This window comes from Mauremys mutica, chromosome 2 (genome assembly GCF_020497125.1).
Source record: "Mauremys mutica isolate MM-2020 ecotype Southern chromosome 2, ASM2049712v1, whole genome shotgun sequence".
NCBI classification, from domain to species: Eukaryota; Metazoa; Chordata; order Testudines; family Geoemydidae; genus Mauremys; species Mauremys mutica.
Genome location: NC_059073.1, coordinates 132034005 through 132060760, shown reverse-complemented (window position 1 = coordinate 132060760; position 26756 = coordinate 132034005). Strand labels below are relative to the sequence as shown.

The following is a 26756-nucleotide window of genomic DNA, read 5'->3' as shown; positions in this document are numbered from 1 at the left end:
GTCGATCTGCGGCCACACTAACCCTAATCCGACATGGTAATTCCGATACTAGCGCTACTCCTCTCGTTAGGGAGGAGTACAGAAACCAGTTTAAAGAGCCCTTTATATCGATATAAAGGGCCTCTTAGTGTGGACGGGTGTGGCATTAAATCAGTTTTACGCTCCTTAAACCGGTTTAAACGCGTAGTGTAGACCAGGCCTGAGAGGGAAGCAGTCTTTCAAGCAGTTTCAGTTCCCGGTCCTCAGTGCAAATAAAGGTCGGGGCCAATGTTTCCTCTAAGTTTTTCCATCCATGTGTGGAATAAATTTTGTTATGTTCACCAAGGTGCATCAACAAAAAACCTAGATATAATATATATTTTTTAAAAGTTACCACAGGGATAATTACTCCAGCCAGGACAGTTTAGGCATTTTAGAACTCACCCCTCAAAGAATTAAATTTAAGTGTAAGAGAGAAATAAAAATTATGAAATGCATAGACCAGTCAAAAATGCTGCAGAGATGGGGTACAGGGGCAGGAGAGAGACAGAGACAAAAATCGTGTGAGCTGGCTGCTCGGGAAGTCTTAGAGATCCTGCGCTGTCCCTTTAAGGCCCACTCACTCACCCTGAAATCTAGTTCAGACCTCCGACCATAGCAACTCTCTCCTGTTTGAGTCCTGAGCCCTGTCTCCTCTCCCCTGCTTTGTGGAGATGGGGGTCAGGAGGAGGGGACACGGTGACATCAACACGCTCTCCTCCCCGCCACTCTGTACAGCCAGCAGGAGGGTCACGGGAGCAGCTGCAGAAGCAACGTGGGTGCAAAGCAACAGGGGGGATGGGCACCTAAACACATGCTGCTGGATGTGCACGGCTCTGCTAATCAAGTGCACGGCACTTGAATCACTCCTGTGCAGCTGTCCAACTGTGCAGCTTAGAGGGAACACAGGTCAGGGCTTAATCCTCGGGGGAATTTCAACAAAGAAAATCAGCCCAACCTATCTCCTGTCTCAGCGGGCTTAGGCAGGCAGCATTCACAAACTATGGGTCAGTTAGTGACACAGGGCCTCCAGTCTGGGTGCCAGAGCCAGGGCCTGCTTGCTTCTGAGTGCCACTGCAACTGCATGGAGTTCCTCTCTTTCAAGGGCTTGTCTCCAGGCCTGACGAGCCTCACAGGTGCAACAGGTTGGGGCTGATTGTGACCACAGCGGTTCCTTAACACTTGCTTGGCTTGTGGCCCGGTGTGTATGTCATCTGCCCCACCACAATGCCACAGTACTTTTAGCCCCAGCAACAAACATTTAATGGCATCCTCCATGCTTTAGAGAGAACTATTGGGTAGTTCCCCTTTTAGAAGTTAAATACTACTGTGGTGGGGTTCTTTGATGTTTTCCTCCCTATAAGGATGAAACACCATAACAGAGGCTCAAACTCTGTGTATACCCCAAATAAAAAAAAATCTGTAAGAGAACCAAAAAATGCCACCATGGCTAAACACCAGAGTTAGAGATGCCAGGTCACCAGGGCCATTGCTTCTCCCCACCTCTAAAGCATGTGCTGCCATACCCAGTCTTTTCAAGGAGATTTATTTCTTTAAACAGAGGTTATCAAGCAAACAGAAAATAGTCTTAACTCTATCCTTGGCCCCAGGTTTCTGGGCCACCCTTCCAAGGGGTCTCTGGCACCCCAGCTCCTGATAGCTGACTGAGGCTGGGAGGCTCTGCTCCTCTTGGGAGCAGCAGCTGCATGGCTGGTTCTCTGAGCCCTGACCCCTCCCACTCCAGTGTGGCTTTTTCTTCCCAGGGCTCAGCCTGTTTCAGTCCTTCCTCCTTCCAGGTGCCTATTAGCATAGCAGCCCTTTATAGGCCGAGGTGTAGCCCAGCCCTCTTTAACTAGCTGGATTGGGCTCACCTGCTGTAGTCCAGGGGAGCTGGGCTCAGTCTATCCACAAAGACAGGCAGTTACAGACAAAAAGACATCTTTAGAAAAGAACATAAACTCTGGCAAGTCAAGTGTAAAAATATAATTCAGCAGGCCAAAAAAGAATTTGAAGAGCAACTAGCAAAAGACACAAAAAGTAACAGCATTTTTTTTCAAGTGTACATCAGAAGCAGGAAGCCTGCTCAATAATCAGCCACTGGATGATTGAGGTGCTAAAGGAGCGCTCAAGGAAGACAAGGCAGTTGCAGAGAAGCTAAATGGATTCTTTACATCTGTCTTCACTGCAGAGGATGTGAGAGAGATTCCCACATCTGAGCCATTCCTTTTAGGGGATAAATAGAGGACGTTTGGGAACAAATTGATAAATGAAACAGTAATAAGTCACCAGGGCCAGATGGTATTCACCCAAGAGTTCTGAAGGAACTCATATATGAAATTTCAGAACTACTAAATGTGGTATGTAACCTATTGTTTAAATCTGCTTCTGTACCAGATGACTCACAGATAGGCTTACTGGCCTGTAATTGCCTAATTTCAGTATCAGGTAAACTGGCTGTAACTATTGTTAAGAACAGAATTATCAGACACATAGATGAACACAATATGTTGGGGAAGAGTCAACACTGCTTTTGTAGAGGAAAATCATGCCTCAATCAATCTATTAGAATTCTTTGAGGGAGTAAAAAAGCATGTGGACATGGGTGATCCAGTCATTATAGGTACTTGAACTTTCAGAAAGCCTTTGACAAGGTCTCTCACCAAAGGCTCTTAAGCAAAGTAGGCAGTCATGGGATAAGAGGGTCCTCTCATGGATCAGTTAACTGGTTAAAAGATAGAAAACATAGATAACAATAAATGGTCAGTTTTCACAGTGGAGAGAAGTAAGTAGCACGCTTCCCCAAGGATCTGTGCTGGGAACAGTGCCGTTCAACATATTTATATTTATCGGGAAAAAGGGGTAAATAGTGAGGTGGCAAAGTTTGCAGACTATATTAAATTACTCAAGATAGTTAAGTCGAAAGCTGACTGTGACGAGTTACAAATAGATCTCACAAAACTGGGAGGGTGGGCAACAAAATGGCAGAAGAAATTCAGTGTTGATAAATACAAAGGAATGCACATTGGAAAACATAATCCCAACTACACATACAATATGATGGCATCTAAATTAGCTGTTGCCACTCAAGAAAGAGAACTTGGAGTCCTTGTGGATAGTTTTCTGATAATGTCTGCTCAATGTGCAGCAGCAGTCAAAAAAGCTAACAGAATGTTAGGAACCATTAGAAAAGGGACAATAAGACAGAAAATATCCTAACACCACTATATAAATCCATGGTACGCCCACACCTGGAATACTGTGTGCAGTTTTGCTCACTCTGTCTCAAGAAAGATATTAGAATTGGAAAAAGTACAGAGAAGGGCAACAAAAATGATTAGGGGTATGGAACAGCTTCCATATGCGAGAGATTTAAAAGACCAGAACTCTTCAGCTTGAAAAAGAGACAACTGAGGGGAGAGATAATAGAGATCTATAAAATCATGAATGATCTGGAGAAAGTGAATAAAGAAGTGTTATTTACTCCTTACATAACACAAGAACGCAGGGTGACCCAATGAAATTATTAGGCAGTCTATTTAAAACAAACATAAGGAAGTACTTCACACAATGCACAGTCAATCTGTGGAACTCATTGTGAAGGGATGTTGTGAAGGCCAAAAGTATAACTTGGTTAAAAAAGAATTAGGTAAATTCCTGGAGGATAGGTCCATCAATTAGCCCAGATGGTCAGTGACACAGTCCCATGCTCTGGATGTCCATAAACCTCTGATTGCCAGAAGCTGGGACTGGATGACAGGGGATGGATCACACATTTTGCCTCAGTGAAATTAAATATCCAGAGACTTACTGGGCATGTGATGATGATGATGACCAGGGCTTGCTCACCTGTGGCTCCCCCTCCCTGTGCTGTGGAGGCACAGCCAGGCAGGTCTGCATCTGCAGGCAGGCACCCTGCCTCAGGTGCAGCTCCCATGGGCCCTGCTAGCTACTAGACTGGGAGCCTCCCGGCCAATGGAATGGGCTGGGCTGGGGGGCGGAAGGCAAAGGGGGAGATTGTAGGGAGCTTTGGAGGAGGGGAGGCAGTGGGGGAGGGGAGTGGGCTGGCACAAAGGGGAGGGCTCTTTGGAGAGGAGTGACAGGGGCACAGGGGTCATTGGGAGTCTCTCGAGGGGGCAGAGGATTGTGTGGGTCTCTGTGGGGCAGGGGGCTGTGATGGGCGGAGCCAGCTGCAACCTGGGTCTGCTCTGCAGGGGGTGTTGCTATAGTCCCCTCAGGAAGCCCCCCCCCATCCTGTGTATTTTATACCAGCCCCGGGGTGCCCATTGCTGCTCCTTTCCCCACCCACGGCTCCATCTGTCTGTCCCCACAACTCCCCCGGCTGTGTCCGTCTGTCTGTCCCCACAACCTCCCTAGCTGTGTCCTGGTGTCTGTCTGTCCCACAACCCCCTGGCTGTGTCCTTGTGTCTGTCTGTCCCACAACCCCCGGCTGTGTCTGTCTGTCTGTCTGCCCCCCACTGTGTGTGTCTGTCCCACAACCCACAACCCCCTGGCTGTGTCTGTTTGTCCCCACCAACCCCCCACCCCCGGCTGTGTGTGTCTGTCTGTCTGTCTGCTCCCCGCTGTGTGTGTCTGTCCCACAACCCCCAACCCCCTGGCTGTGTCTGTTTGTCCCCACCAACCCCCCCCGGCTGTGTCTGTCTGTCTGTCTGCCCCCCGCTGTGTCTGTCTGTCCCACAACCCCCAACCCCCTGGCTGTGTGTGTTTGTCCCCACCAACCCCCCCTCCCCGGCTGTGTGTGTCTGGCTGCCCACAGCTCACCGTCTGTGTCTGTCTGCTGCTCACAATGGCTGCCCAGGACTCAGCCGCTGCCTGTGGCTCGCTCCCCCTCCCTGCTGTGGAGGCGCGGCCAGGCAGCTCCGGCACCGCCCCCGGCAGCTCCCATTGGCTGGGGTTCCCAGCCAATGGGCTGGGAGTCCAGTCGCTCCTGAGGCCCCTCCCGGGAGCTGCCGCTGCGGTGAGTGAGAGCGCCGGGTGTTGCAACGCGGGGACCCCCAGCACAGGGCCTGGGGCCCAAACATTGGTGGGGCTGAGCCCAGCTCCTGGATTATTGGTGGGGCCTGGGCCCCACGGGTCCATATAACTCGCCGCCCCTGCCTGGGGCCCAAACATTGGTGGGGCTGAGCCCAGCTCCTGGATTATTGGTGGGGCCTGGGCCCCACGGGCCCATATAACTCGCCGCCCCTGGCCCCAAGGGAATGAACAGACAGGTTATCATCAAATGATCCATGCCCTGTCACCCAATCCCAGCTTCTGGCAAACAGAGGCTAAGGACGCCATTTCTGCCCATCCTGGTTAATAGCCATTGATGGCCCTATCTTCCATGAATCTATCTAGCTCCCTTTTGAACCCCATTATAGTATTGGCCTTCACAACACCCTCTGGCAAGGAGTTCAAGAGGTTGACAGTGCGTTGCGTGAAAAAATACTTTTGTGTTTGTTTTTAAACCTGCTACCGATTAATTTCATTTGGTGGCCCCTTGCTCTTGTATTATGAGAAGGAGTAAATAACACTTCTTTATTTACTTTTTCTATACTGCTCATGATTCTATAGACCTCTATCATATCCCCCCCTTAGTCGCCTCTTTTCCAAGCTGAAAAGTCCCAGTTTTATTAATCTCTCCTCAGACGAAAGCCGTTCTATACCTCTAATAATTTTTGTTGCCCATTTCTGAACCTTTTCCAATTCCAATGTATCTTTTTTTTGAGATCGGGTGACCACATCTGCACGCAGTATTCAAGGTGTGGGCGTACCATGGATTTATATAGAGGCAATATGATATTTTCTGTCTTATTATCTATCCCTTTCTTGATGATTACATTCTGTTCGCTTTTTTGACTGCTGCTGCACATTGAGTGGATAATTTCAGACAACTATCCACAAGGACTCCAAGATCTCTTTCTTGAGTGGTACCAGCTAATTTTGACCCCATCATTGTATACATATAGTTAGGATTATGTTTTCCAATGTGCATAACTTTGCATTTATCAACATTAAATGTCATCTGCCATTTTGTTGCCCAGTCACCCAGTTTTGTGAGATCCTTTTGTAGCTCTTCGCAGTCTGCCTGGGGCTTAACTATCTTTAGTAGTTTTGTATCATCTGCAAATTTTGCCATCTCACTATTTACCCCTTTTTCCAGATCATTTATGAATATGTTAAATAGTACTGGTCCCAGTACAGATCCTTGGAGAACACCACTATTTAACCTCTCTCCATTCTGAAAACTGACCATTTATTCCTACCCTTTTTTCCTATCTTTTAACCAGTTACCAATCCATGAGAGAACCTTGCCTCTTATCCCATGACTACTTATTTTGCTTAAGAGCCTTTGATGAAGGCTTTCTGAAAATCTCAATACACTATATCCACTGAATCTCCTTTGTCCGCATGCTTGTTGACCCCCTCAAAGAATTCTAGTAGATTGGCGAGGCAAGATTTCCCTTTACAAAAACCATGTTGACTATTTTCCAACAAATTATGCTAATCTATGTGTCTGACAATTTTGTTCTTTACGATAGTTTCAACCAATTTGCCTGGTACTGAAGTGAGGCTTACTGGCCTGTAGTTGCCAGGGTCACCTCTGGAGCCCTTTTAAAAAAAATTGGTGTCACATTAGCTATTCACCAGTGGTTTAGTACAGAAGCTGATTTTAAATGATAGGTTACACATGACAGTTAGTAGACCTACAATTTCACATTTGAGTTTCTTCAGAACTCTTGGGTGAACACCATCAGGTCCTGGAGACTTATTACTGTTAAGATTATCAATTCATTCCAAAACCTCCTCTAATGACACCTCAATTTGGGACAGTTCCTCAGATCTGTCACCCAAAAAGAATGGCTCAGGTTTGGGAATCTCCATCACATCCTCAACAGTGAAGACCAATGCAAATAATTCATTTAGTTTCTTCGCAATGGCCTTATCGTCTTTGAGTGCTCCTTTAGCATCTTGATCATCCAGCGGCCCCACTGATTACTGAGCAGGCTTCCTGCTTCTGATGTATTAAAAAAAATTTTGCTATTACTTTTGGAGTCTTTGGCTAGCTGTTCTTCAAATTATTTTTTGGTCTTTCTAATTATATTTTTACACTTCATTTGCCAGAGTTTATGCTCTTTTCTATTTTCTTCATTAGGATTTATCTTCCACTTTTTAAAGGATGCCTTTTTGCCTCTCACTGCTTCTTTTACTTTTGTTGTTTAACCACAGTGGCTCTTTTTTGGTTCTCTTACTATGCTTTTTAATTTGGGGTATACATTTAAATTGAGCCTCTATTATGGTGTCTTTAAAAAGTTTCCACGTGGCTTGCAGGGATTTTACTTTTGGTGCTGAACCTTTTAATTTCTGTTTAACTAACCTCCTCATTTTTGTGTAATTCCCCTTTCTGAAATTAAATGCTACAGTGTTGGGCCGCTGCGGAGTTTTCCCCACTACAGGGATGTTAAATGTAATTATATTATGGTCACTATTACCAAGCGGTCCCATTATATTCACCTTTTGGACCTGATCCTGTGCTCCATTTAGGACTAAATCGAGAATTGCCTCTCCTCTTGTGGGTTTCTGGACCAGCTGCTCCAAGAAGCAGTCATTTAAGGCATCAAGAAACTTTATCTCAGCATCCCTTTCTGAGGTGATATGTACCCAGTCAATATGGGGATAGCTGAAATCCCCGATTATTATTATTGAGTTTTTTATTTTAATAACCTCTCTAATCTCCCTGAAATTAAGGCAAGTACCACAATCTGGAAATGGCACAAATAGAAAGAACTCGTTTGGACACTGCATCAGTTCCCAAGGGAAATGTTATGTTCAAAGAGACATTGCACAGCAGAGATGTGTTGTAATCTAAAAAGTTGTGTTATTTTTCAGTATGACTATATGGGTTCAGATAAGGATGTTGTAACGGAGAAAATAGTCCAACTTATTGGCTTTGTCAACAGTGTAAGTTACTGCCTTTTTCTGTTCAATATTCATATGGGAAATGTGGATGTTTTGATTCATTTTGCTGGTAGTCATAGCCTAGCAGTTAGAGCTAGGGGGCTGGGATCAGAACTCCTGGGTTCTATTCCTGGTTCTGTCACCAACCTGCTGTGTGACTTTGCTAAGTCACCTCACGTTTCTGTGTCTTTTTCTTCTGTAAATTGGATATAATACACCTCTACCTCGATATAACACAAATTCGGATATAACACGGTAAAGCAGTGCTCCGGGACGGGGTGGGGCTGCACACTCCGGCGGATCAAAGGAAGTTCGATATAACGCAGTTTCACCTATAACATGGTAAGATTTTTTGGCTCCCGAGGACAGCGTTATATCTGGGTAGAGGTGTACTTATCTGTGTCCTACATCACAAGGGTTATGTGAGACATAATGCTTTGAGAACTTTGGATGAAAGATGCAGTAGGATAAGAAAATATTATTACCACATGAAGTCCAGCTATTTTACAGATGATATTATTCTCTGGTGATTATTTAGTATCAGTTTTCATGCTCAGGATACTCAGTCTGCAGCAGTTAGATTAAAAACCATTTTATATTCCTCACCGCCAGGATTAGATCATTCACCCCTGAGAGACATCCGAGACCCCAGGTACTCTCAGCCATCTGAAAATGAAGGGACTTGCAGTGTGTCCCCCTTTAGAATTTTTTTATTGTAAAACTACTATGACTACGTTAATTGTGGGCACTTGTTACTGTTATGATATCCGTGACTCTTTTTCTGTCTTAAGCTTCCTTAGGTTATGTCTGATTGTATATACAGTATTGGTAGTATGATAAGCCTCAATCTTGGCACCAGGATCTCCCAGATGGGCAATTTTCCAAACTCGACTTTTAACTTAGGTTAGCAGTGCAGTTTAAAGTATATAGAATGATCTGGGATTGAACTCAGACTGCTAACCTCAGTTGAAAGCCAAATTGCTGTGTCTGCACTGATATTTTAGCCTGAGTTAACTAACCCAAGTTAAGAATGCACCTGTTTTTGTTTGTTTGTTTTTGCAGTGTAGACATAATCTTAGTTATTTTAAGTTAACTTGGTCATAAAAAGAATTGTATGCATCATTGTAACCATGTTGGTCTCAGGATATTAGAGAAACAAGGTGGGTGAGGTAATATCCTTTATTGGCCCAACTTCTGTTAGTGAGAGAGACAAGCTTTTTGAGCGCACACCGAACTGAAGAAAAGCACTGTGTAAGCTTGAAAGCTTGTCTCTCTCACCAGCAGAAGTTGGTCCAATAAAAGATGTTACCTCACTCACTTTGTCTCTCTAATAAAAAGAACTGACAGTTGTGATACACTGAGAATTTATTTTGATTGACTAGGTTGAAAAGGATTGATATGGACTAAGATGTTGGATTTTAGGATCTTTCAGTACTGTGTTTTCCATAACATAGATTACAACATTTTATTATGGGGACATCTGTGGCTATACACTCTGTGATGGTCCAACCCATAGTTTGTCACATTGGTCCCTGATGGCCATTGCTTATAGGTCTTACAATACTACAGTGCATATCATGTAATTTAACTTGTATTTCCTCTGTTACATTTTCAGATGTTTACCCCTCTTAATATGACAATTGTGCTGTCTTCATTGGAATTCTGGGCAGATAGTAACAAAATTCCTACAACAGGGGAAGCTGATGAATTATTACGAAGGTTTTTACAGTGGAAAAATATCCATCTTATTCTACGGCCACATGACATAGCATATTTATTTGTGTAAGAAGAACATTACTTTATTGTTAAAGATGCACTAGAAATCTTTTAGACTGTCATTGCTTTTAGAAAGAATATATTTATGATCAAGAATCTTTTTTCTGTGCTTTAGTTACAGGGACCAACCAAATTATGTAGGGGCATCTTTTGCAGGAAAGCTGTGTGTGAGAAACTATTCTGGAGGGGTTGCTCTGGTATGATATAATAGAATCTTACTTACCTGTATAATTAATACTCTGTATCGGTTACTTACAGTTCTGACCTTTGCTTGTAGGGGCAAATCTTACACCCACCTCTACAACTAAGAAGAATCCCCTGGCAACAGAATCAATGCAGCTATGCTGTGCAGGGGGAACACAGAATTTACAGAGCCATTCAGAGGTTAAACACCATTAGAAGAGGAGCCTTGTCTCACATGCTGTGGAGCAACATGCAAGGGATGATGAGATAGGAATGGAGCCAAAGGATATCCTTGTCTCGGGGGGTCCTCTAGTCTTCTGCTCTGGGCAGTGGCTCCCAAGAGGCATTACAGATTATTTGAGCCATTGGGCTCGGTAGCCACTCCATAGGATCAGATAGAAAGATTCTTGCCCCCGGACTTCTACTCTGCACTCATCTTGTCTACTTAGCCTAGGCACTGCACAGAGGATTCGACCTCCAGTGAATAACTACATTAATAAGTGTTTGAATTCAGGATTACATACGTTCTTTGTAACTTTCTTCTAGTCCTGGAAGGGGACAGAGCAGTTGCCTTACAATGGAGTATGCGTTCCTTCATATATTATGTCTAGTACAGCTATCTTTGTGTACTTTAGGCAGGGCAGAAAACAAAAAATTTAGTTTTTTATCAGAGTTTGTTTCCACAGTTGAATGAACTTTTAGTACTTTCTTTCTTTCTTATTATATTAGTATCAAAGAACAATAACACTGGAGACATTTTCAGTCATCATTGCACAGCTGCTCGGGCTTAGTCTGGGAATAGCATATGACGATTCTAGGGACTGTCAGTGTTCAGGATACACCTGCATAATGCATACCAAAGCAGTGTAAGTTTTAAAAAAAAAAATTATTAATTTATGTACCTCACATAGCATTGCATTATTTATTATATTTAGAACCATTTTAATATGCATACAAGTGCTATCATTCTAAATAATGCCATATTAGGATGTATGTAGACTTTTGTACCTGTATATCACTGCTTTAAATCCATCCCAGTTCATTAGTGGCTGGAAGTTGTGTTTGCGTGCCTGTGTGTGTTGGGATAGTTTGGATATATGGAAACATACCAACAAAGAATAGGACTGTGACCTATAGATGGATGGATGGATATCTAGATAGATATAGGTATAGGTCACAGTCCTCCTCTTTGTTGGTATGTTTCCATATAACCAAACTATACCAACACAAATGTCATCAGCTGGGAATCTCTGCAGAGGAGCCAACAGACTGACTTACTTTCTCCTCCTGGAGATGGTCCCACAAGAATTAAAGCAGATTAGTGACATAGTGCAGGAAAGCTTGCTCTAATGTTGCTTGTCATGTGCATAAAGGGAGTAATTCAGTCTGAGGCTGCCTGTCAATCAGGTACTTGCCATGAACACTAAGTTGATTTAAAAATCTAAAATAAATAAATAGTACTTTCAGAGACTAACAGTTACAGGAAATATTTCACTTTTCACGTAAGTACAAAATCTCTCTCCTACCCTCCTCTTTTAAGTCCTATTTCTCTATCTAAGCAGTTGTTGATGACAATGTGACTTTTAATGTTTATGTTCCCGCGGAGCTACAGTCTTGAAATTAAATACACTAATTCATGATGTGCCACTGAATACAGGAAAAGCCCTAACTTGGACCTTCAGAGATCATACGGTCTTTTATTATCAAATTTCAAATGTTCAGTCACTCTTCGTTTAAAACTAGTCTACACTTCTCCGTTTTCTCCACCATTTTTTAAGCTTTCCAGTTTATGCTATGTACAGATGTGTACTCACTATGGGCCCAATCATGCAAACTCTTATGGATGTAAGTAACTTTACTCACATGATTAGTTCTATTATGTAAAATTACTCGAGGGCCTAAATGTTTCTAATATTAGCATATAATGTAATCTATCATTAAAATATAATTTACTGAGACTTCCGTCTTCTTGTGAGATGCTATATTGTCTGTGATGATAAGAGGAGGGAAACGGGAGACAATTGTACCAGCCCCATAAGCTCAGCCCCCCCCCCAAGTGTTTGTAATGGGAATGTTTGAACTGGGGTGAAAAGGGAGGGGATGGGGCCCCAGCAAACATGATCTACTGGGGCTCCAAATTTCTCTCAATGGGCTTGTATGTGTTAATACACTCAATTCAATATAACCACTGATGATAGGAAAGAAAAAAAATCTGATATTTATGTTATAGGTTTCCTAATTGTAACTGCTAGATTGATTACTATTAAACTAACCTCAGTTGCTGTCAACTTTTCACTGAGGAGAATAAACAAGTGTTCTGGAAGAGACAGAAAAGGAAAGTCCTGCAGTATCTTTAGTGGAGAGATTGAGACAATAACAGTTTAGAAAGGTTTTGCTGCTCTGCTTATGTTTTCCTAGTTAAAGAGGGCATCCTCCATTGCATGTTCTGCCTGCTTCTTGCTCACAGTTGGCTGCAGCATGCAGTCTGCCTGGGACCCAAACACCATTCTAGCACAAACTTGCAAACATATTTTAAAAAATTATATTTATTCCTTCATTGAGGCAGACATGCTGGGTATGAGGCCTCCAATTTGGAGAAATTATGTTAATTTGAGGTTGTCAGTTCTATTTAATTTATTTTAGCCAAGAAGAATGTTGAAGGTAAATCAATGCACTTAAGGTGCCAGGTTAATAGCCACATTCACCCGCAAGGCAGACAGTTGACATATTGAAACAAATCCTTAATTTTGCAACCAAAGTCATTTTTGTTTTATGAGAGTATTTCAGTGGCATGAAAGGATATACATTTTACAAAGCATGGAGAATATTTTAACAATGACATTCCACTTTATGTTTTAGACATTCCGGTGGGACAAAGGCCTTTAGCAACTGCAGTATAGGAGACTTTCAAAGTTTCATTGCAAATGGAGGAGAATGCCTTTTGAACAAACCGTATTTGAATGCATCTTATAGAGCTCCTGTCTGTGGCAACAAAATAGTGGAGGAAGGAGAGGACTGTGACTGTGGCACAAAAAAGGTTAGGAAATAAATCCCTGAAATTTAATATGAATAAATAATTCACAGTTCCACACCTTGAGACTGAAGAGAAAATTAAAAAAATAAAAGATACCTTTTGGGTCCAAGAGGTGCTAACAAGATCTCTGGATGAAAGGCCAGCTGGAGCCCTTTGGAAAAACCATTCAACTTTGGAATGCTATGGAGGTGCTTGTTCTCAGCCTCACAGTCAGGGTTGTGTTCTGAAATGAGCTTTAAAATGGAACATAAATTTATGTGTTTCTCTAAATGTAGATAGATGTTCAATGTGAAATTTCCCTTCGAATTTCAAATGTAGCTTTATTAGATTTCTTAAATTTATAATAGAAAGCATTTGAAATTATTGTTGTTGAAATTTGTCCATGGCATTCTGTCTTTTTGATTGTGACATTTTCAAAATTGATGAACTTGAAGGAAGCTCATGCAACAGATGTTATTTATTTTAACTGACAGTTTATTCACCAATAGGTAGCTGACAGATAAAACCGCCATCATTAACTACGCTTTTATGCCATATTTTATCCCATGTCTAAATACGTTTTACGTGCAGCTACTGACGGATAAAACCTTTTCCTTTGGCAGCTATACTTCTGTGGCACAGCTCCAGAAACCACCCCTACAGGCATACCCTTCCTTCACCTCATCTGTCTCCTCTCTGAAATGTTAAGACAAATGTCAATCTCAATGTATCTACAAGTTACTGTGTACTATAGGTCCAATCCAGGGAAGCACTTAAACATGTGCTTAACTTTAAAAATATGAAAAAGTCAATGAAACTACTCATGTAATTAAAGTTAAACACTTGGCTAAGTAATTTGTTGGCTCAGATCAGAGAGCTCAGCACCTTGCAGGATCAAGCCCCATAAAGGCCCTAGGAAATTAATATACAAAAAAATTCATTGTGAAAACAGTTAAGAACACTATATGCTGGTTTTCTATCACACCCTTAACCAATCTACTCCCTCCCAACAAAACATTCCTCCCTTCTCAAGCACACACCCTAACTCTACTACAATTAGTATACACCAGAGACCATCTACCACAATGTTATCTGCCCCTTCTAGGGATGACAGCCTTCCATTACCTCCATTACTAATCTACTCCTTCCCAGCACAAATATATACTATATTAGACATTCACAACTAATAGCATTGGGATGGGGAAGTTCCATAAAAGGAAGTGCACAGAAAGGGAGGTTGAGAAGATAGAGTTAAGGATGCGATCCATGATCTGTGGTGTATGGCAGTTGTGATGAAGATAAAATGTGTGCCTATGGATAGAAGAGTAGAGGATATGTACCGTAAGGTGACTTGACTTTTAATTTCCTTGCTTTTGTGTTTTTGTATTATGTGTGTAACAATCATAACTGTTTTTATATACTAAGAATATTTGGTTTGATACTGGTAGGTCAGCAAATGTTCTCCAGTACTAAAGTTTTGAAACAGTACAGTGATTGTCTGCTTATTTTAGAGACAGTAGCCTCTCTGTAGTTAAGGTTGGAGCTACTGCACCATTCTATTATAAACCCCTCCTAACTTCACCAAAACTTAAACCAGTCTAGCTGAAATTGCTTGGTAAACTGGGTGCAAGCAAACAATATGTGTTTTAATACTGCCAAATGTAAATGTACACATCAAGGAACAAAGAATGTAAGCCATACTTACAGTATGGGGGACTCTATCCTGCAAAGCAGTGATTCTGAAAATGATTTGGGGTCCTGGTGAATAATCAGCTAAACATGAACTCCCAGTGCGATACTGTGCCCAAAAGGGCTAATGTAGTACTTGAATGCATAAATGGGAATCTGGAGCGGGAGTAGAGAAATTATTATTTTACCTTGTATTTAGTCCTGGTGTGACCACTACTGGGATACTGTGTCCAGTTCTGGCGACAATTCAAGAAGGATGATGATGATTGGAGAGGGTTCAGAGAAGAGCCAAGAGAATGATTAAAGGATTGAAAAACATGCCTTATAGCAGTGGTCCCCAATGCGGTGCCCGCGGGTGCCATGGCGCCTGTGGGAGCATTTTAATGCCCCCGTGTCCTGGACCCTAGGAGAGCACCCGCCGAAATGCCACTGAATTTCAGCGGCATTTCGGTGGGGATGCCTCTTGATGATGACGCTTGTCGCCAACAAGTGATGTCATCGAGAGGTGTCGCCCCCGAATTTCGGTGGGGACGCCTCTCAATGACGTTGCTTGTCGACGGCAAGCAGCGTCATCGAGAGGCGTCGCCGCCGAAATGCCGCCGAAATTCGCAGTGGTCCTTCGTCTGGCACCTGCCAGACGAAAAGGTTGGGGACCACTGCCTTATAGTGATAGTCTCAAGGAGCTCCATCTATTTAGCTTAACAAAGAGAAGGTTCAAGGGTGACTTGATCGCAGCCTATAAGTACCCATGTGGGTAACAAATATTTAATAATGGGCTCTTCAGCCTTGAAGACAATGGCAGGAAGTTGGAGCCAGATAAATTTAGATTGGAAATAAGGCACATATTTTTAACAATGAAGATAATTAACCATTGGAATATGTAGCAGGGTGGTCACCTCACTCCCGTGTGGCAGGGGTTAAAAACTGCCCTGGGAAAGGGCTTCCCTGGGGAGCCAATTAGGAGCGGGTTTGAGGCAGCCAATCAGGGCCGGGCTGGGAGTATAAGAAGGCCTAAGGGAGGAGCTGGGTCACAGTCTCTCTCCAGCCTTGGACGGAGAAGGACCTAGCTGCCTGGGAGCACAGGGTATCTGAGGCAGAGCAGTGCTGAGGAAAGGCAAGAGGAGCTGGGGAGTTCCAGGCCGAGGCCTTGGATAAGGCCGAAACAGGGACAGGCTATAGAGGTGTAGCCCAGGGATAGGCAGAGGCAGCTTGTCCTACCCCCTTACCAGTGATGAGCGGCCATTACAGACTGCAGTCTGCCCCAGTGAGAGGGGGCTAGATGATGACTGGCAGTAGCCACTGAGGCAAGATGGTCTTAGAGGGTTGGGGGTTCCCCTGGGATGGGAGACCCAGAGTGTGGGGGTACTGCTGGGGCAGAACCCTGAGGCAAAGGGGCACCAGGGTCCGGAGGGACATGGGGATCTGAAGCAGGTGGGCCACTAGCTGGCAGAGGGCGCACCAAGACTGGAAAAGAGCTAATTGCCAGGATGACCAGCAGGAGGTGCCACACCGGTGAGTCTTTTGACCTTGCTACAGAATAACTTACCAAAGTGACGGTGGATTCTCTTATCACTGACCATTTAAAAATCAATATTGGATGTTTTTCTAAAAGGTTTGCTGTAGTTCAGACAGGAAATATATTGGGAATGTCTATAGCCTGTGTTATGCAGGAGGTGTTGTAATAATTGGGCCTACAAATTAAAACTTACCTTATTTGTGGACTCAACTGTGAGAAGTGAAAGTTCATAAAATGTAATAATGCCTATAACAAAATATTGTTGGAAAAATGTGTAAAAGGAGACAGAATGACTAAATTAATTGAAATAAAAAAGCCTATTAAAGAACCGTGTTAAGATCATGTCTGGCAAACAAGAGAAGTGTGGAACCGGAAAGTAATGAACAAAAATTGGAGTGTCAGAAATTAGGCTTAATTGATGTGTTGAATAAAGAGAAGATGAGCTATTCTGCCTATCACTCCCTTTTGGGGTCCCTAGAAGAAGAGACTGCGTGAAGAATCAGGCTGTCAACCAGTGCTGGCTGGGAGATGGGAGAACTGGAAGGAGCAAGCCTCACCATCATGGTCAAACACATACAGTCTATGGAGGACTGTTTAAAAAAAAAGAGATTATACCTATTTCCTAGAACTGGAAGGGACCCTGAAGGGTCATTGAGTCCAGCCCCTTGCCTTCATTAGCAGGACCAAGTACTGATTTTGCCCCAGATCTCTTAGTGGTCCCCTCAAGGATTGAACTCACAACCCTGGGTTTAGCAGGCCAATGCTCAAACCACTGAACTAGCCCTCTCCCCGGTTGTACTAGACAGAGAGATCATGGTTGATAGCATCACACCAGGCATTGTATAGTGAAGTTTGCAGATCTGGATCAGTAATGCGAATCCATGAATCTCTGAGGTGGCCTCATGGATGGCGCCAGGTAGGCTAGGATGTGCACCCCTTTATGTGTTGATGGAGAGTTTGAGAACACGGTGTGCTGGGGTGTTTTTGTCCATTCTGGTGTGTTGGCCGAAGAGCATGCAATGTTGCTTTTGAATATAATGAGCTATTGAAGGAAGGCCGAATCTCTGTGAGATTGTGACATTTCACACAAAGTCAAACCACTTTGTACTTGGATTTGGCTCAGACAGCACATATGGAATGCCTCTAGCTCAGAGGTGGGCAAACTACGACCCGCGGGCCACATCCGGCCCATGGGACTGTTCTGCCCGGCCCCCGAGCTCCTGCCCCCTCCCCTGCTCTTCTCCCTCCCCCACAGCCTCAGCTCACTGCGCCATGGGCGCAATGCTCTGGGCAATGGGCTGCGAGCTCCTGGGGCAATGCAGCTGCAGAACTCGGCCTGACCCAGTGCTCTGTGCTGTGCAGTGCATGGCTGGCTCCAACCGGGTGATGTGGCTGTAGCGCTGTGAGCCACCGGTGCTCCAGGCAGCATGGTATGGGGGCTGGGAGCAGAGGAATGCGGTTGGATAGAAGGCAGGGGAGTTCGGGGGTGGTCAGGGGCTGGGGGTGTGGATATGGGTGGGGGCGGTCAGAGGCTGGGGAACAGGGGGTTGAATGGGGGCAGGGGTTCCAGGGGCGGTCAGGGAGAAGGGGTGATGGAATGGGGCAGCAGGGGGCAGTCAGGGGGTTCCAGGGGCAGTCAGGGAACAGGGAGAAGGGGGGGTGTATGGGGCAGGGGTTCTGGGGGAGGCAATCAAGAAGGAGGGGGGGTTGGATGGGGCAGTGGGGAGCAGCAGTGGGGGGCGGGCGGTCTGGGGGCAGTCAGGGAAAAGAGGTGGTTGGATAGGGCAGGGGTCCCGGGGGGCAGTCAGGAAGGAAGAGGGGGGTTGGATGGGGCAGCGGAGAGGGGCAGTTAGGGGCAGAGGGCCTGGAGGTGATCTGGGGACAGAGAGCAGGAGGGGTGGATGGGGCAGGAGTCCCGGTGGGGGCCATCAGGGGGCAAGAAGCAGTGGGGGATCAGATAGGGGTCGGAGGCCAGGTCATGCCTGGCTGTTTGGGGAGAGACAGCCTCCCCTAACTGGCCCTCCATACAATTTCTGAAACCCGATGCAGCCCTCAGGCCAAAAAGTTTGCCCGCCCCTGCTCTAGTTGCTCCGTCTTCCTGCAAGAGGCTCCAGGTTTCTGACCTATATAGCAATACAGGTAGTACACAGATTTGATAAATCCTGAACTTTGTCTCAGCACAATGATATTTTTACATCCATAATTGAGACCTGGATTTCATACAGGAGGTGGCAAGACCTATTTGTCAAATAATGTCTGGTTCGCGGTGACTGTTTGAACTCTGCTTGTAGTCTAGATAGATGGAACTCATCAGCGCTTTCCATATTGTGCTTCAGTACAGGGATTAAAATACCACTGTGGCCTCAAGTGCAGACATTAAAATGTCAACTTCAACAGCATGCAACCTTTGGAACTGCTACTACTACTAATACTTCCAGAAGCCTTCTGCCAAAGCTTAGTTACCTCAGCTATCTGGGTCCTTGGCATTATTCAGTAACCATGAGCCAAGGCTTTGGGAACTTCCTCCAAACTGCCCCCTTGAGAATGTTTTTGAAATGCCTCCTGTCAGAAAGGGACTTTTAATTAACTTCTTTCCTTGGGGGAAAAAAAGAGACTTCAGTTTCCAGGGCCACCAAACTGGTATCTTTTGCCAGGATTAAAATGTGGTATATAGTGGCTCTCAAACTTTTTTACTGGTGACCCCTTTCACATAGCAAGCCTCTGAGTGCGACCCCCCCTTATAAATTAAAAACACTTTTTAATATATTTAACCCATTATAAATGCTGGAGGCAAAGCGGGGCTTAGGGTGGAGGTTGACAGCTCGTGATCCCCTATGTAATAACCTCGCAACTCCCTGAGGGGTCCCAACCCCCAATTTGTGAACCCCTGTTCTAAAATCTATAATGTTTCTATTGTTTATTTTCAGGACTGTCTATGGGATCAATGTTGCCAACACACCTGTAAATTTAGACGAGACATCAAATGTATCAGTGGAGATTGTTGTTGGAAATGTAGGGTAAGCTATAAATTCTGAGTGATCAGAACCTAACACATTTTCTAACTATAACCCACATATCTAACAATAGCCCTGATAATGAACGCTTAAGTTTAAATATGTGAATAATCCAGTTCAATACTTAGGAGTATTTAGGATTGGGGAAAATTGTGCATACTATATATTATTGCTTACTATACTTATGTACAGAAAGAACCAGAGATCAAGTCACTGTTGATATATCAAGCTATCTAAAATATTGTCAAAATGATATTGATAATTCAAGGCAATATTGTAAATGAGACCTGACGGAAGCAGTTGTATAAACACATACTTAATACTCTGTCTGAGCACTGCCAATAAAAGTGCACATGCCATAGGAGTTAAGCAGAGGCCAATGACTCAAATGACCAAAAAGGGAGCTGATCTTCACTTTGTAGCATGGGATCAGCTTTTTGTTATTCAAGTCATCAAACAAAAACTTGTTTTTAAAAACAAAAAGCTGAAAGGCTTAGCTTTCTTATATTTAAAAAAAGTGTTGCTAGGTTTTCCTGTTATGTTGACTAATCAGTATAAATATCAAATATTGTGATTTGCATAAATTCTGTTCCTTAGTAGTTATAATTAGAGCTGATTGGAAAAATGTCAATGAAACCATTTTCAGTCAGAGAGTGCAGTTCTGTCAAAGTCTAAATGCTTTGCAAAATCATGTAAATTTTGTCTAAATTTAAAGAGAAAACAAGGGAAAAGAATTCTAACAATATAATTTCAGTTCTTTGTTTTGAATATTTTTATTTGATATTATATTATATAATAAAATAAAAATTTTGAAATCAAAATGAAACATTTAGATCAACTTTAAATGATTTCCCCCATGCTATTTTCTTTCATAGAGAAATTTGAAGTGTAGGGGTGTTGTTCCTAATCAGAAGACAGGTATCACAATCTTGAAATCCTTTGCAAATTTCCATCTTCCACACAGCTCTAGTTATAACCTTTCTGTATATCATGAACAGACCCCCTATTTCTGTTTTTTTTCTACTAGTTTGTGCGAAATGGTACATTATGTAGAAGCACTAGTGAAGATGATTGTGATCTAATAGAGTACTGCAATGGTTCCTCTGCACACTGTACACCTGACTTCTGGGTCATGGATGGGCACCCATGCAACCGTAATACAGCCTATTGTTTCAAAGGAGTGTGCCAAACTGCTGATAAACAGTGTAAAAAACTCTTTGGTAAAGGTAATAATGATAGTTATTTGTTTCCAAAATCTAATTCTAGTGAATGCTATCATCAGTGTTTCTACCTTATGAAGGTGGATAATTATTATTTGTCACAGACGACATAACTAAGCACAGATACTTGAGGCAACTTGCCTGGATGCACTGTGGTTTTCTGGATAAGACTTGGGTTTATGGCATCAAAGATCTGGGTTTTGTTCACTACTCAGCCACAAACTTTCTAGGTAACTTTGAGTATTTCCCTTAATCTCTTTATGCTTCAGTGACTACATGGGTAAAATATGGATAACTATATTTTATACTTCTAGTGGTGCTGTGAAGCCTGCCTGCATAAAATACATGTATGTAGTGCAGAGATTTATTAAGACCAGTCAGTGTAAAAGGTGAGACTAGAACTCATGACTACCTCAATCCTAGCAGCCTGCACATTCCAGGGGGCATTTTGGTTGGGGGGAGTGGAGAGGAGATAATGGCGCTGGTATTTTGGTGTGAAGAGTTTTTGTTTTTTTTAACCATGTTATGGACTTTCTAAAATCATTTGTCAAGTTGGTTTGTAGCAATTAGAAGGCCTGGTTAATTCACTGTGAAGCTAATTTAGCTTCAGAAACTTGCTGTGGATACTCCAAGTTAGCCCGTAAATTAGAATTTAGCAACATTTCCTATTATGTATGTGACTGAACAGAATTTCTAGTGGCCTTAACTGTGTTATCTTACACCCACATTTTATGAAGATTAGAAAGATGCATACCACATGTTAAGGCTAACATGGAAAGTGTTTTGCAACCATAACTATAGCAGTTGCTGTAAACATTATTATATTAGCATAAACAACGAATAGTCCTTGTGGCACCTTAAAGACTAACAAATTTATTTGGGCATAAGCTTTCGTGGGCTAGAATCCACTTCATCAGATGGATGGAGTGGAAAATACAGGAGCAGGTATAAATACACAAAAAGATGGGAGTTGCCTTACTAAGTGTGAGGTCAGTCTAACGAGATAATTCAGTTAACAGTAGGATACCAAGAGAGGAAAAATAACTTTTGTAGTGGTAATGAGAGTGGCCCATTTCAAACAGTTGACAAGAAAGTGTGAGTAACAGTAGGGGAAAATTAGTAGGGGGGAAATTAGGTTTAGGTTTTGAAATGACCCAACCATTCCCAGTCTTTATTCAGGCCTAATCTGATGGCGTTCAATTTGCAAATTAATTCCAGTTCTGCAGTTTCACGTTGGAGTCTGTTTTTGAAGTTTTTTTGTTGAAGAATTGCCACTTTTAGGTCTGTTATTGAGTGATCAGGGAGATTGAAGTGTTCTCCTACTGTTTTTTGAATGTTATAATTCCTGATGTCCGATTTGTGTCCATTTATTCTTTTTCATAGAGACTGTCCAGTTTGGCCAATGTACATGGCAGAGGGACATTGCTGGCACATGATGGCATATATCGCATTGGTAGATGTGCAGGTGAATGAGGCTTATATTAGTAAGCCTAATGAGATGATCTGATGGGTCTTTGCCATCCTTGTCCAGACTGATCTGGTTCATAAAATGCTGTCAACCTGCAGCTACAAGGCCCCCTACTTCATCAGGGACAGGTTACTTACTCCTGGTGTATGGAATAAAAGCTGCTTCATGCCGACTCTAGTGTCAACAACCGGAGCCCTCTCCTTGCCCCTAACTGGAACACATCACAGGTTCCACATGTGGACCTCCATATCTTCTGATATCTTCCATATCTTTAATAGGAAAGCTCCATACCTATTCCTTTAAGTCCAGAAACAACATACACACATTTTAGACACATTTCCAATGGTTGTCAAACACTCTCAGTACCACACCTGACACATATACCTTCCTATGGTAGAGCACAGGATTGTCTTTAGAGGTTCTGCTGATCTAGGTAAATAGATACCTCTACCAGTCTATAGTCACCCAAATAAACAATTACTGAACATTTTTCTACCACTAATTTTTGCTGTAGTTGGCAACTGCCTGTTCTGCCTGTATTTTGAAGTCAGCCTTGGCAGAGCATTTTGGGACTAATGAAAAAGAGAAGGTTGCCCACTTGTTCTAGGAGGAGGCCCTAACTGAATAGCTGTGAAGGAAGCCCAAGTTTGGCTTGAAGCAACCCTGTGTCTGTGACCTGCAAACTAGACTAGACAGTGCACCTGAAGACATTGCAGAGAACAATTCTGCACTGGCATGTACTAGAGGTTCCAACAAAGCATTTCCCAGTTCTGACTACTGTAAGTCTATGACAAAGTCTAATCAATGTTATTGTATTTGTAGCTTCAAAAAGTGGCTCTCTCGCATGTTATGAAGAAATTAATGGTCAAAAGGATAGGATGGGACACTGCGGCTCCACTCAGGCGGGTTACCAGACTTGCGAATGGAAGTATGTTTTGAGAAATAGAAATGTCTCCCTATAGGAGTAGTACAAGATGAAGCATGACATTTTGGCTGATTGTGTTGAAAGTAGCTCGGATTTTGAAAAATTTTAGCCGGTTTGTTTCTGAACTTTGCTTCTGTACACTAGAGTTCAGAAACAAAGTGGTTAAAAAAATAAAAGTAATTTTTCCTGTGTTACAGTGTTTGCTGGTGGTCTTTAAATTGCCTACTTTCCTTTGGCATATTGGCATTGGACTGTGACATGCTAGATTGCTGGTCCATTTCATCTGACATACTAGGTAGCAGTGAAATTACTGGATGATGTTACTGTAATAAGAGAAATTCTCATACAAGCATCTTGATCAAAATGTCCTCTAATGTCTTCCTACCCAACGAGCATACCATCATATGCAGAAACTGTCCAAAAGAATTAGGCAGGGAGGAGGAATTTGACTGCAGCTTGATTGCCAGTTGACATTCCACCACTACTGCCCAAAAGGAGCAGGCAGTAGCCTGCTTGCCCAGTGGCAGATTACCAGTATGCTGATTTAGGCTTCTAGGCCCAGATCCTCAAAGGTATTTAGGTACCTAACGCCCATTTTTATCAGTGCCTAAATACCTTTGAGGATCTGTATGGTCTCCACTCAGAGATGTTATTTAATTGAAAACCATGGAATGTTTTAAGTATATGTAAACAGATGCTGGCCTGTTTTCCCAGCTCAGGAAGAGCTCACTGCCATCCCCACGTCCTCTTTCGGGGCACAGCCTTACTCTTTAGCAGAAAACTCAGGCAAAGTATCAAACCAAAACAGTTTCTCTGCCCACCATAGGCTACAGCTCCCACATAGTTTTCCCCCACTTGGTTCTCTCAGTACTGAAAGGAGGACACACCATGCACTTCAATCCCTCTGCTTCAGGGTCTATTGCAGGAGCCTCTCTCCCACCTACAGCTCCTCTTCAGCTGAGCCACTTGCTGGTTTTATAATCATTTGCTTCCTTCCAGCAGGGTCTGAAAATTGAACAGGGCTGGCCAGCCCCAGGCTTCTTGGACCCTAATGGGGCAAGGCACCCTGTTACACAGTATACTTCTGCTGACCTATTCTGTTCTTCTATAGGGTTTCTACTTTAGGTCTACCTAGTATCCCATCTGACAGAGGCTAGGCAGAGGGAGAACTAAGATGACTTCTTATTAAGCAAAATGTCCTTGTTTTACTGTTAGCTCCTTCTCTTTGCTTCAGCAGAAATCTAGATTGTGATCCCTCTAAGGCAGATAATATCTTTTTAACTTGTTTGTACAGTGTCTAGCATAATAGGGTTCTCATTCTCAAATGGGGGCATTAGCGCTACCATAATACAAATAGTAAATAACAATCCCATTGATTATTGTCATCTCACCATGGTTCAGAAATTCCTATTTTGTGTAGGTTCTCTTCACTTGCCAGGCATTTCAGTTCACCTATTTTTGCCTTTAAGATAAATGCTTTGATATACAAATATTTGTAGTGTATATACTTTAAACTTTACATTTCCTCTTGCCCTACAGAAATTAAAATTGAAGAGAAAACTATTAACTTGAAACTGGAATGTTTTATTGTTGATAAAATACTTTCAAAAGACACTTTAAAACTTTTTAAAAATATGCTTCTAAATTAATTTTGATGGGCTCTGAGGGGTGCAATTTATTTTAATTTAAAAATGTTATATCCACTACCTAGTCCTGTGGGCAAATCAAACAAACAAAGGGAGCCACAAGAGCGGTCATGCAGCCCTCCCCAGCTGTATGTTTCGGGTGCCCAGGGAACCGGTAGAGAGTGGCCTGTGCTCCCCAGTGCCATGCTGGAGCTTCCATATTTATTTGACAAATAAAATGTACAGAATTTTGCAGAATTTTAAAATATTGTGCTTGGCATTTTTTTTTGACACAGAAGTAAAATTCAGGCTTCATTGGGCCAACACAGGAAACAAATTCCAGCATTGTAATCCCTCTAGTAAGAACAGCCTGTCCTCAGTCAGTGATATATAAATCTAGAGACTTCTGGCAAGAAAATATCAGCTGTTGTTGTGGTATTATGTGGGAAGAAGTGTTCTCTCAGGTGTCCCTCTGGTTTTGCCACAGTATCGGGATGCTTTGGGAAGGTGCTTCACATGGAGGAGGAGCCTAGATACTAATTTTTTAAAACTTGTTTACTGTGCATGGAATATTTCACATGTGCAAAAGTCTCTTTGTGTTTTATATATGTCATAGCGGTACTTCTTTAAGTAATACACGGGGAATGCAAATTTAATAATGGGCTCTTCAATCTAGCACACAAAGGTGTAACAAAATCCAATGGCTGGAAGTTGAACTAGTCAAATTCTGGCTGGAAATATGGTACACATTTTTAACAGTAAGGGTAATTAACCATTGAATCAACTTACTAAGCTTGAGGTGGATTCTCCAAGCTTGGTGTTTTGCTTAGTGTTTTGCATCCAGGGACCAAAGCAAACCTAAGGGATCCAAAAAATTGAGCCCTCTGTACAGAGTATAGTTATCCCTTCTCACAGAAATTATGGTATGCTTGAATATTTAGTATTTTGAACTGTCATATGCCAAATATGTAATTTTAATTTTCTTCTCATATGTTTGTAGGGATCTCCAATGTGGGAAGTTAGTTTGTCAATATCCGAGTAATAGACCATTCATTAAGGAAAAGGCTGCTGTCATTTATGCTAGGGTGCAGAATTCCTTATGCATAACTTTAGATTATATGAAGGGGCTCCAAGTGAAGGATCCAATGTTGGTGAAGGATGGTACTCTCTGCGGTAAGCAAAAGGTAACAAATCTTTTTTTTAAACTGTTAGGAATGTAAACATATACTTTTTAGAAGTTGCTAGTAATATTGGAGCAATAATGAGCCACACTGGCTTACTGAGTTATAAAATTAACTGTTTTGTCCCCTGATTTACTCTAAACTAGCCAAGAACTATTTCCAAATATTTTGAGGTAAAATAGGATCTGGTAAACAGCTTTCTGCTCTTAAACAGCCTGAAAAGGACCCTCAAACATAGAGATTTTTTTTCTATGCTTTCTGTTAACCTTGAATTGTATGTATGTTTGGCTTTTAGATTTGTATGAACCAGAAATGTGTAGATGCTGCTGTCCTGAAATACAAATGTGATGTAAAGAAAAAATGCAATGACCATGGAGTAAGTAACAGCACATTATTATTATTGTAATATTGTTTGGATTAATAATATTTTGGATTTGCAGATATTTTCCTTATAAATTGCCAACTGAAAAAGCAACTTTGGGCTGACACTTAGCATGCAAAGTCTTCGTGCCATGGCTGATTGGTTTGGTTTTTCCTGATACTTAGAGTCATATTCTTGGTTTTCTTTATAGACAATAGTCTGTGGTACTTTACATTTGATGTGTTTTCTGAAACAGACCGTTGATTAGTTTTTTAAGAACTGAGAATTTGGTTATAAAGAAGAGAGATCTTGAAGAGAAACTGTTTCATAAAAGCACGTGTAATGGGATTTCCCCATATTTTGAGACTTCCAGCTACAAAGTATAAAAAGTAATTAAACAGGATTTTCCCCCTTTTATTTCAGGTGTGCAACAACAGAGGAAATTGTCACTGTAGGTCTGGCTGGCTGCCACCAGATTGCAAAATTTCATCAAAAGGATATGGAGGGAGTATTGACAGTACTTTCAAAAGTGGTTAGTTATCTTGGCAAATTCTGTACCCTGTGTTGGTTTTTTTTCCAGTGCAACATTTAAGAAAATAAGAATGACCATACTGGGTCAGACCAATCATCCAGCTAGTCCAGTATCCTGTCATCCAACAGTGGCCAGTGCCAGATGCTTCAGAGGGAGTAAACAGAACAAGACAGTATATCGAGTGCTCCATCCCTGTCGTCCAGTCTCAGCTTCTGGCAATCAGGTTTATGAACACCCAGAGCATGAGGTTGCATCACTGACCATCTTGGCTAATAGCCA

At 42.6% G+C, this 26756-nt stretch overlaps 1 protein-coding gene across 1 annotated transcript in view; it reads left to right on the top strand.

Annotated features, from left to right (window-relative positions):
* Positions 1-26756, top strand: part of LOC123364869 (disintegrin and metalloproteinase domain-containing protein 2-like) — a 51828-nt gene that overhangs the window by 9659 nt on the left and 15413 nt on the right. The window contains exons 7-17 of the mRNA XM_045007350.1: positions 7906-7977; positions 9590-9756; positions 9866-9947; positions 10663-10799; positions 12793-12970; positions 19079-19168; positions 20193-20391; positions 22676-22781; positions 25404-25587; positions 25880-25960; positions 26369-26477. Coding sequence (XP_044863285.1) covers positions 7906-7977; positions 9590-9756; positions 9866-9947; positions 10663-10799; positions 12793-12970; positions 19079-19168; positions 20193-20391; positions 22676-22781; positions 25404-25587; positions 25880-25960; positions 26369-26477 — 1405 coding nt within the window. The remainder of the gene's footprint in view (positions 1-7905; positions 7978-9589; positions 9757-9865; positions 9948-10662; positions 10800-12792; positions 12971-19078; positions 19169-20192; positions 20392-22675; positions 22782-25403; positions 25588-25879; positions 25961-26368; positions 26478-26756) is intronic.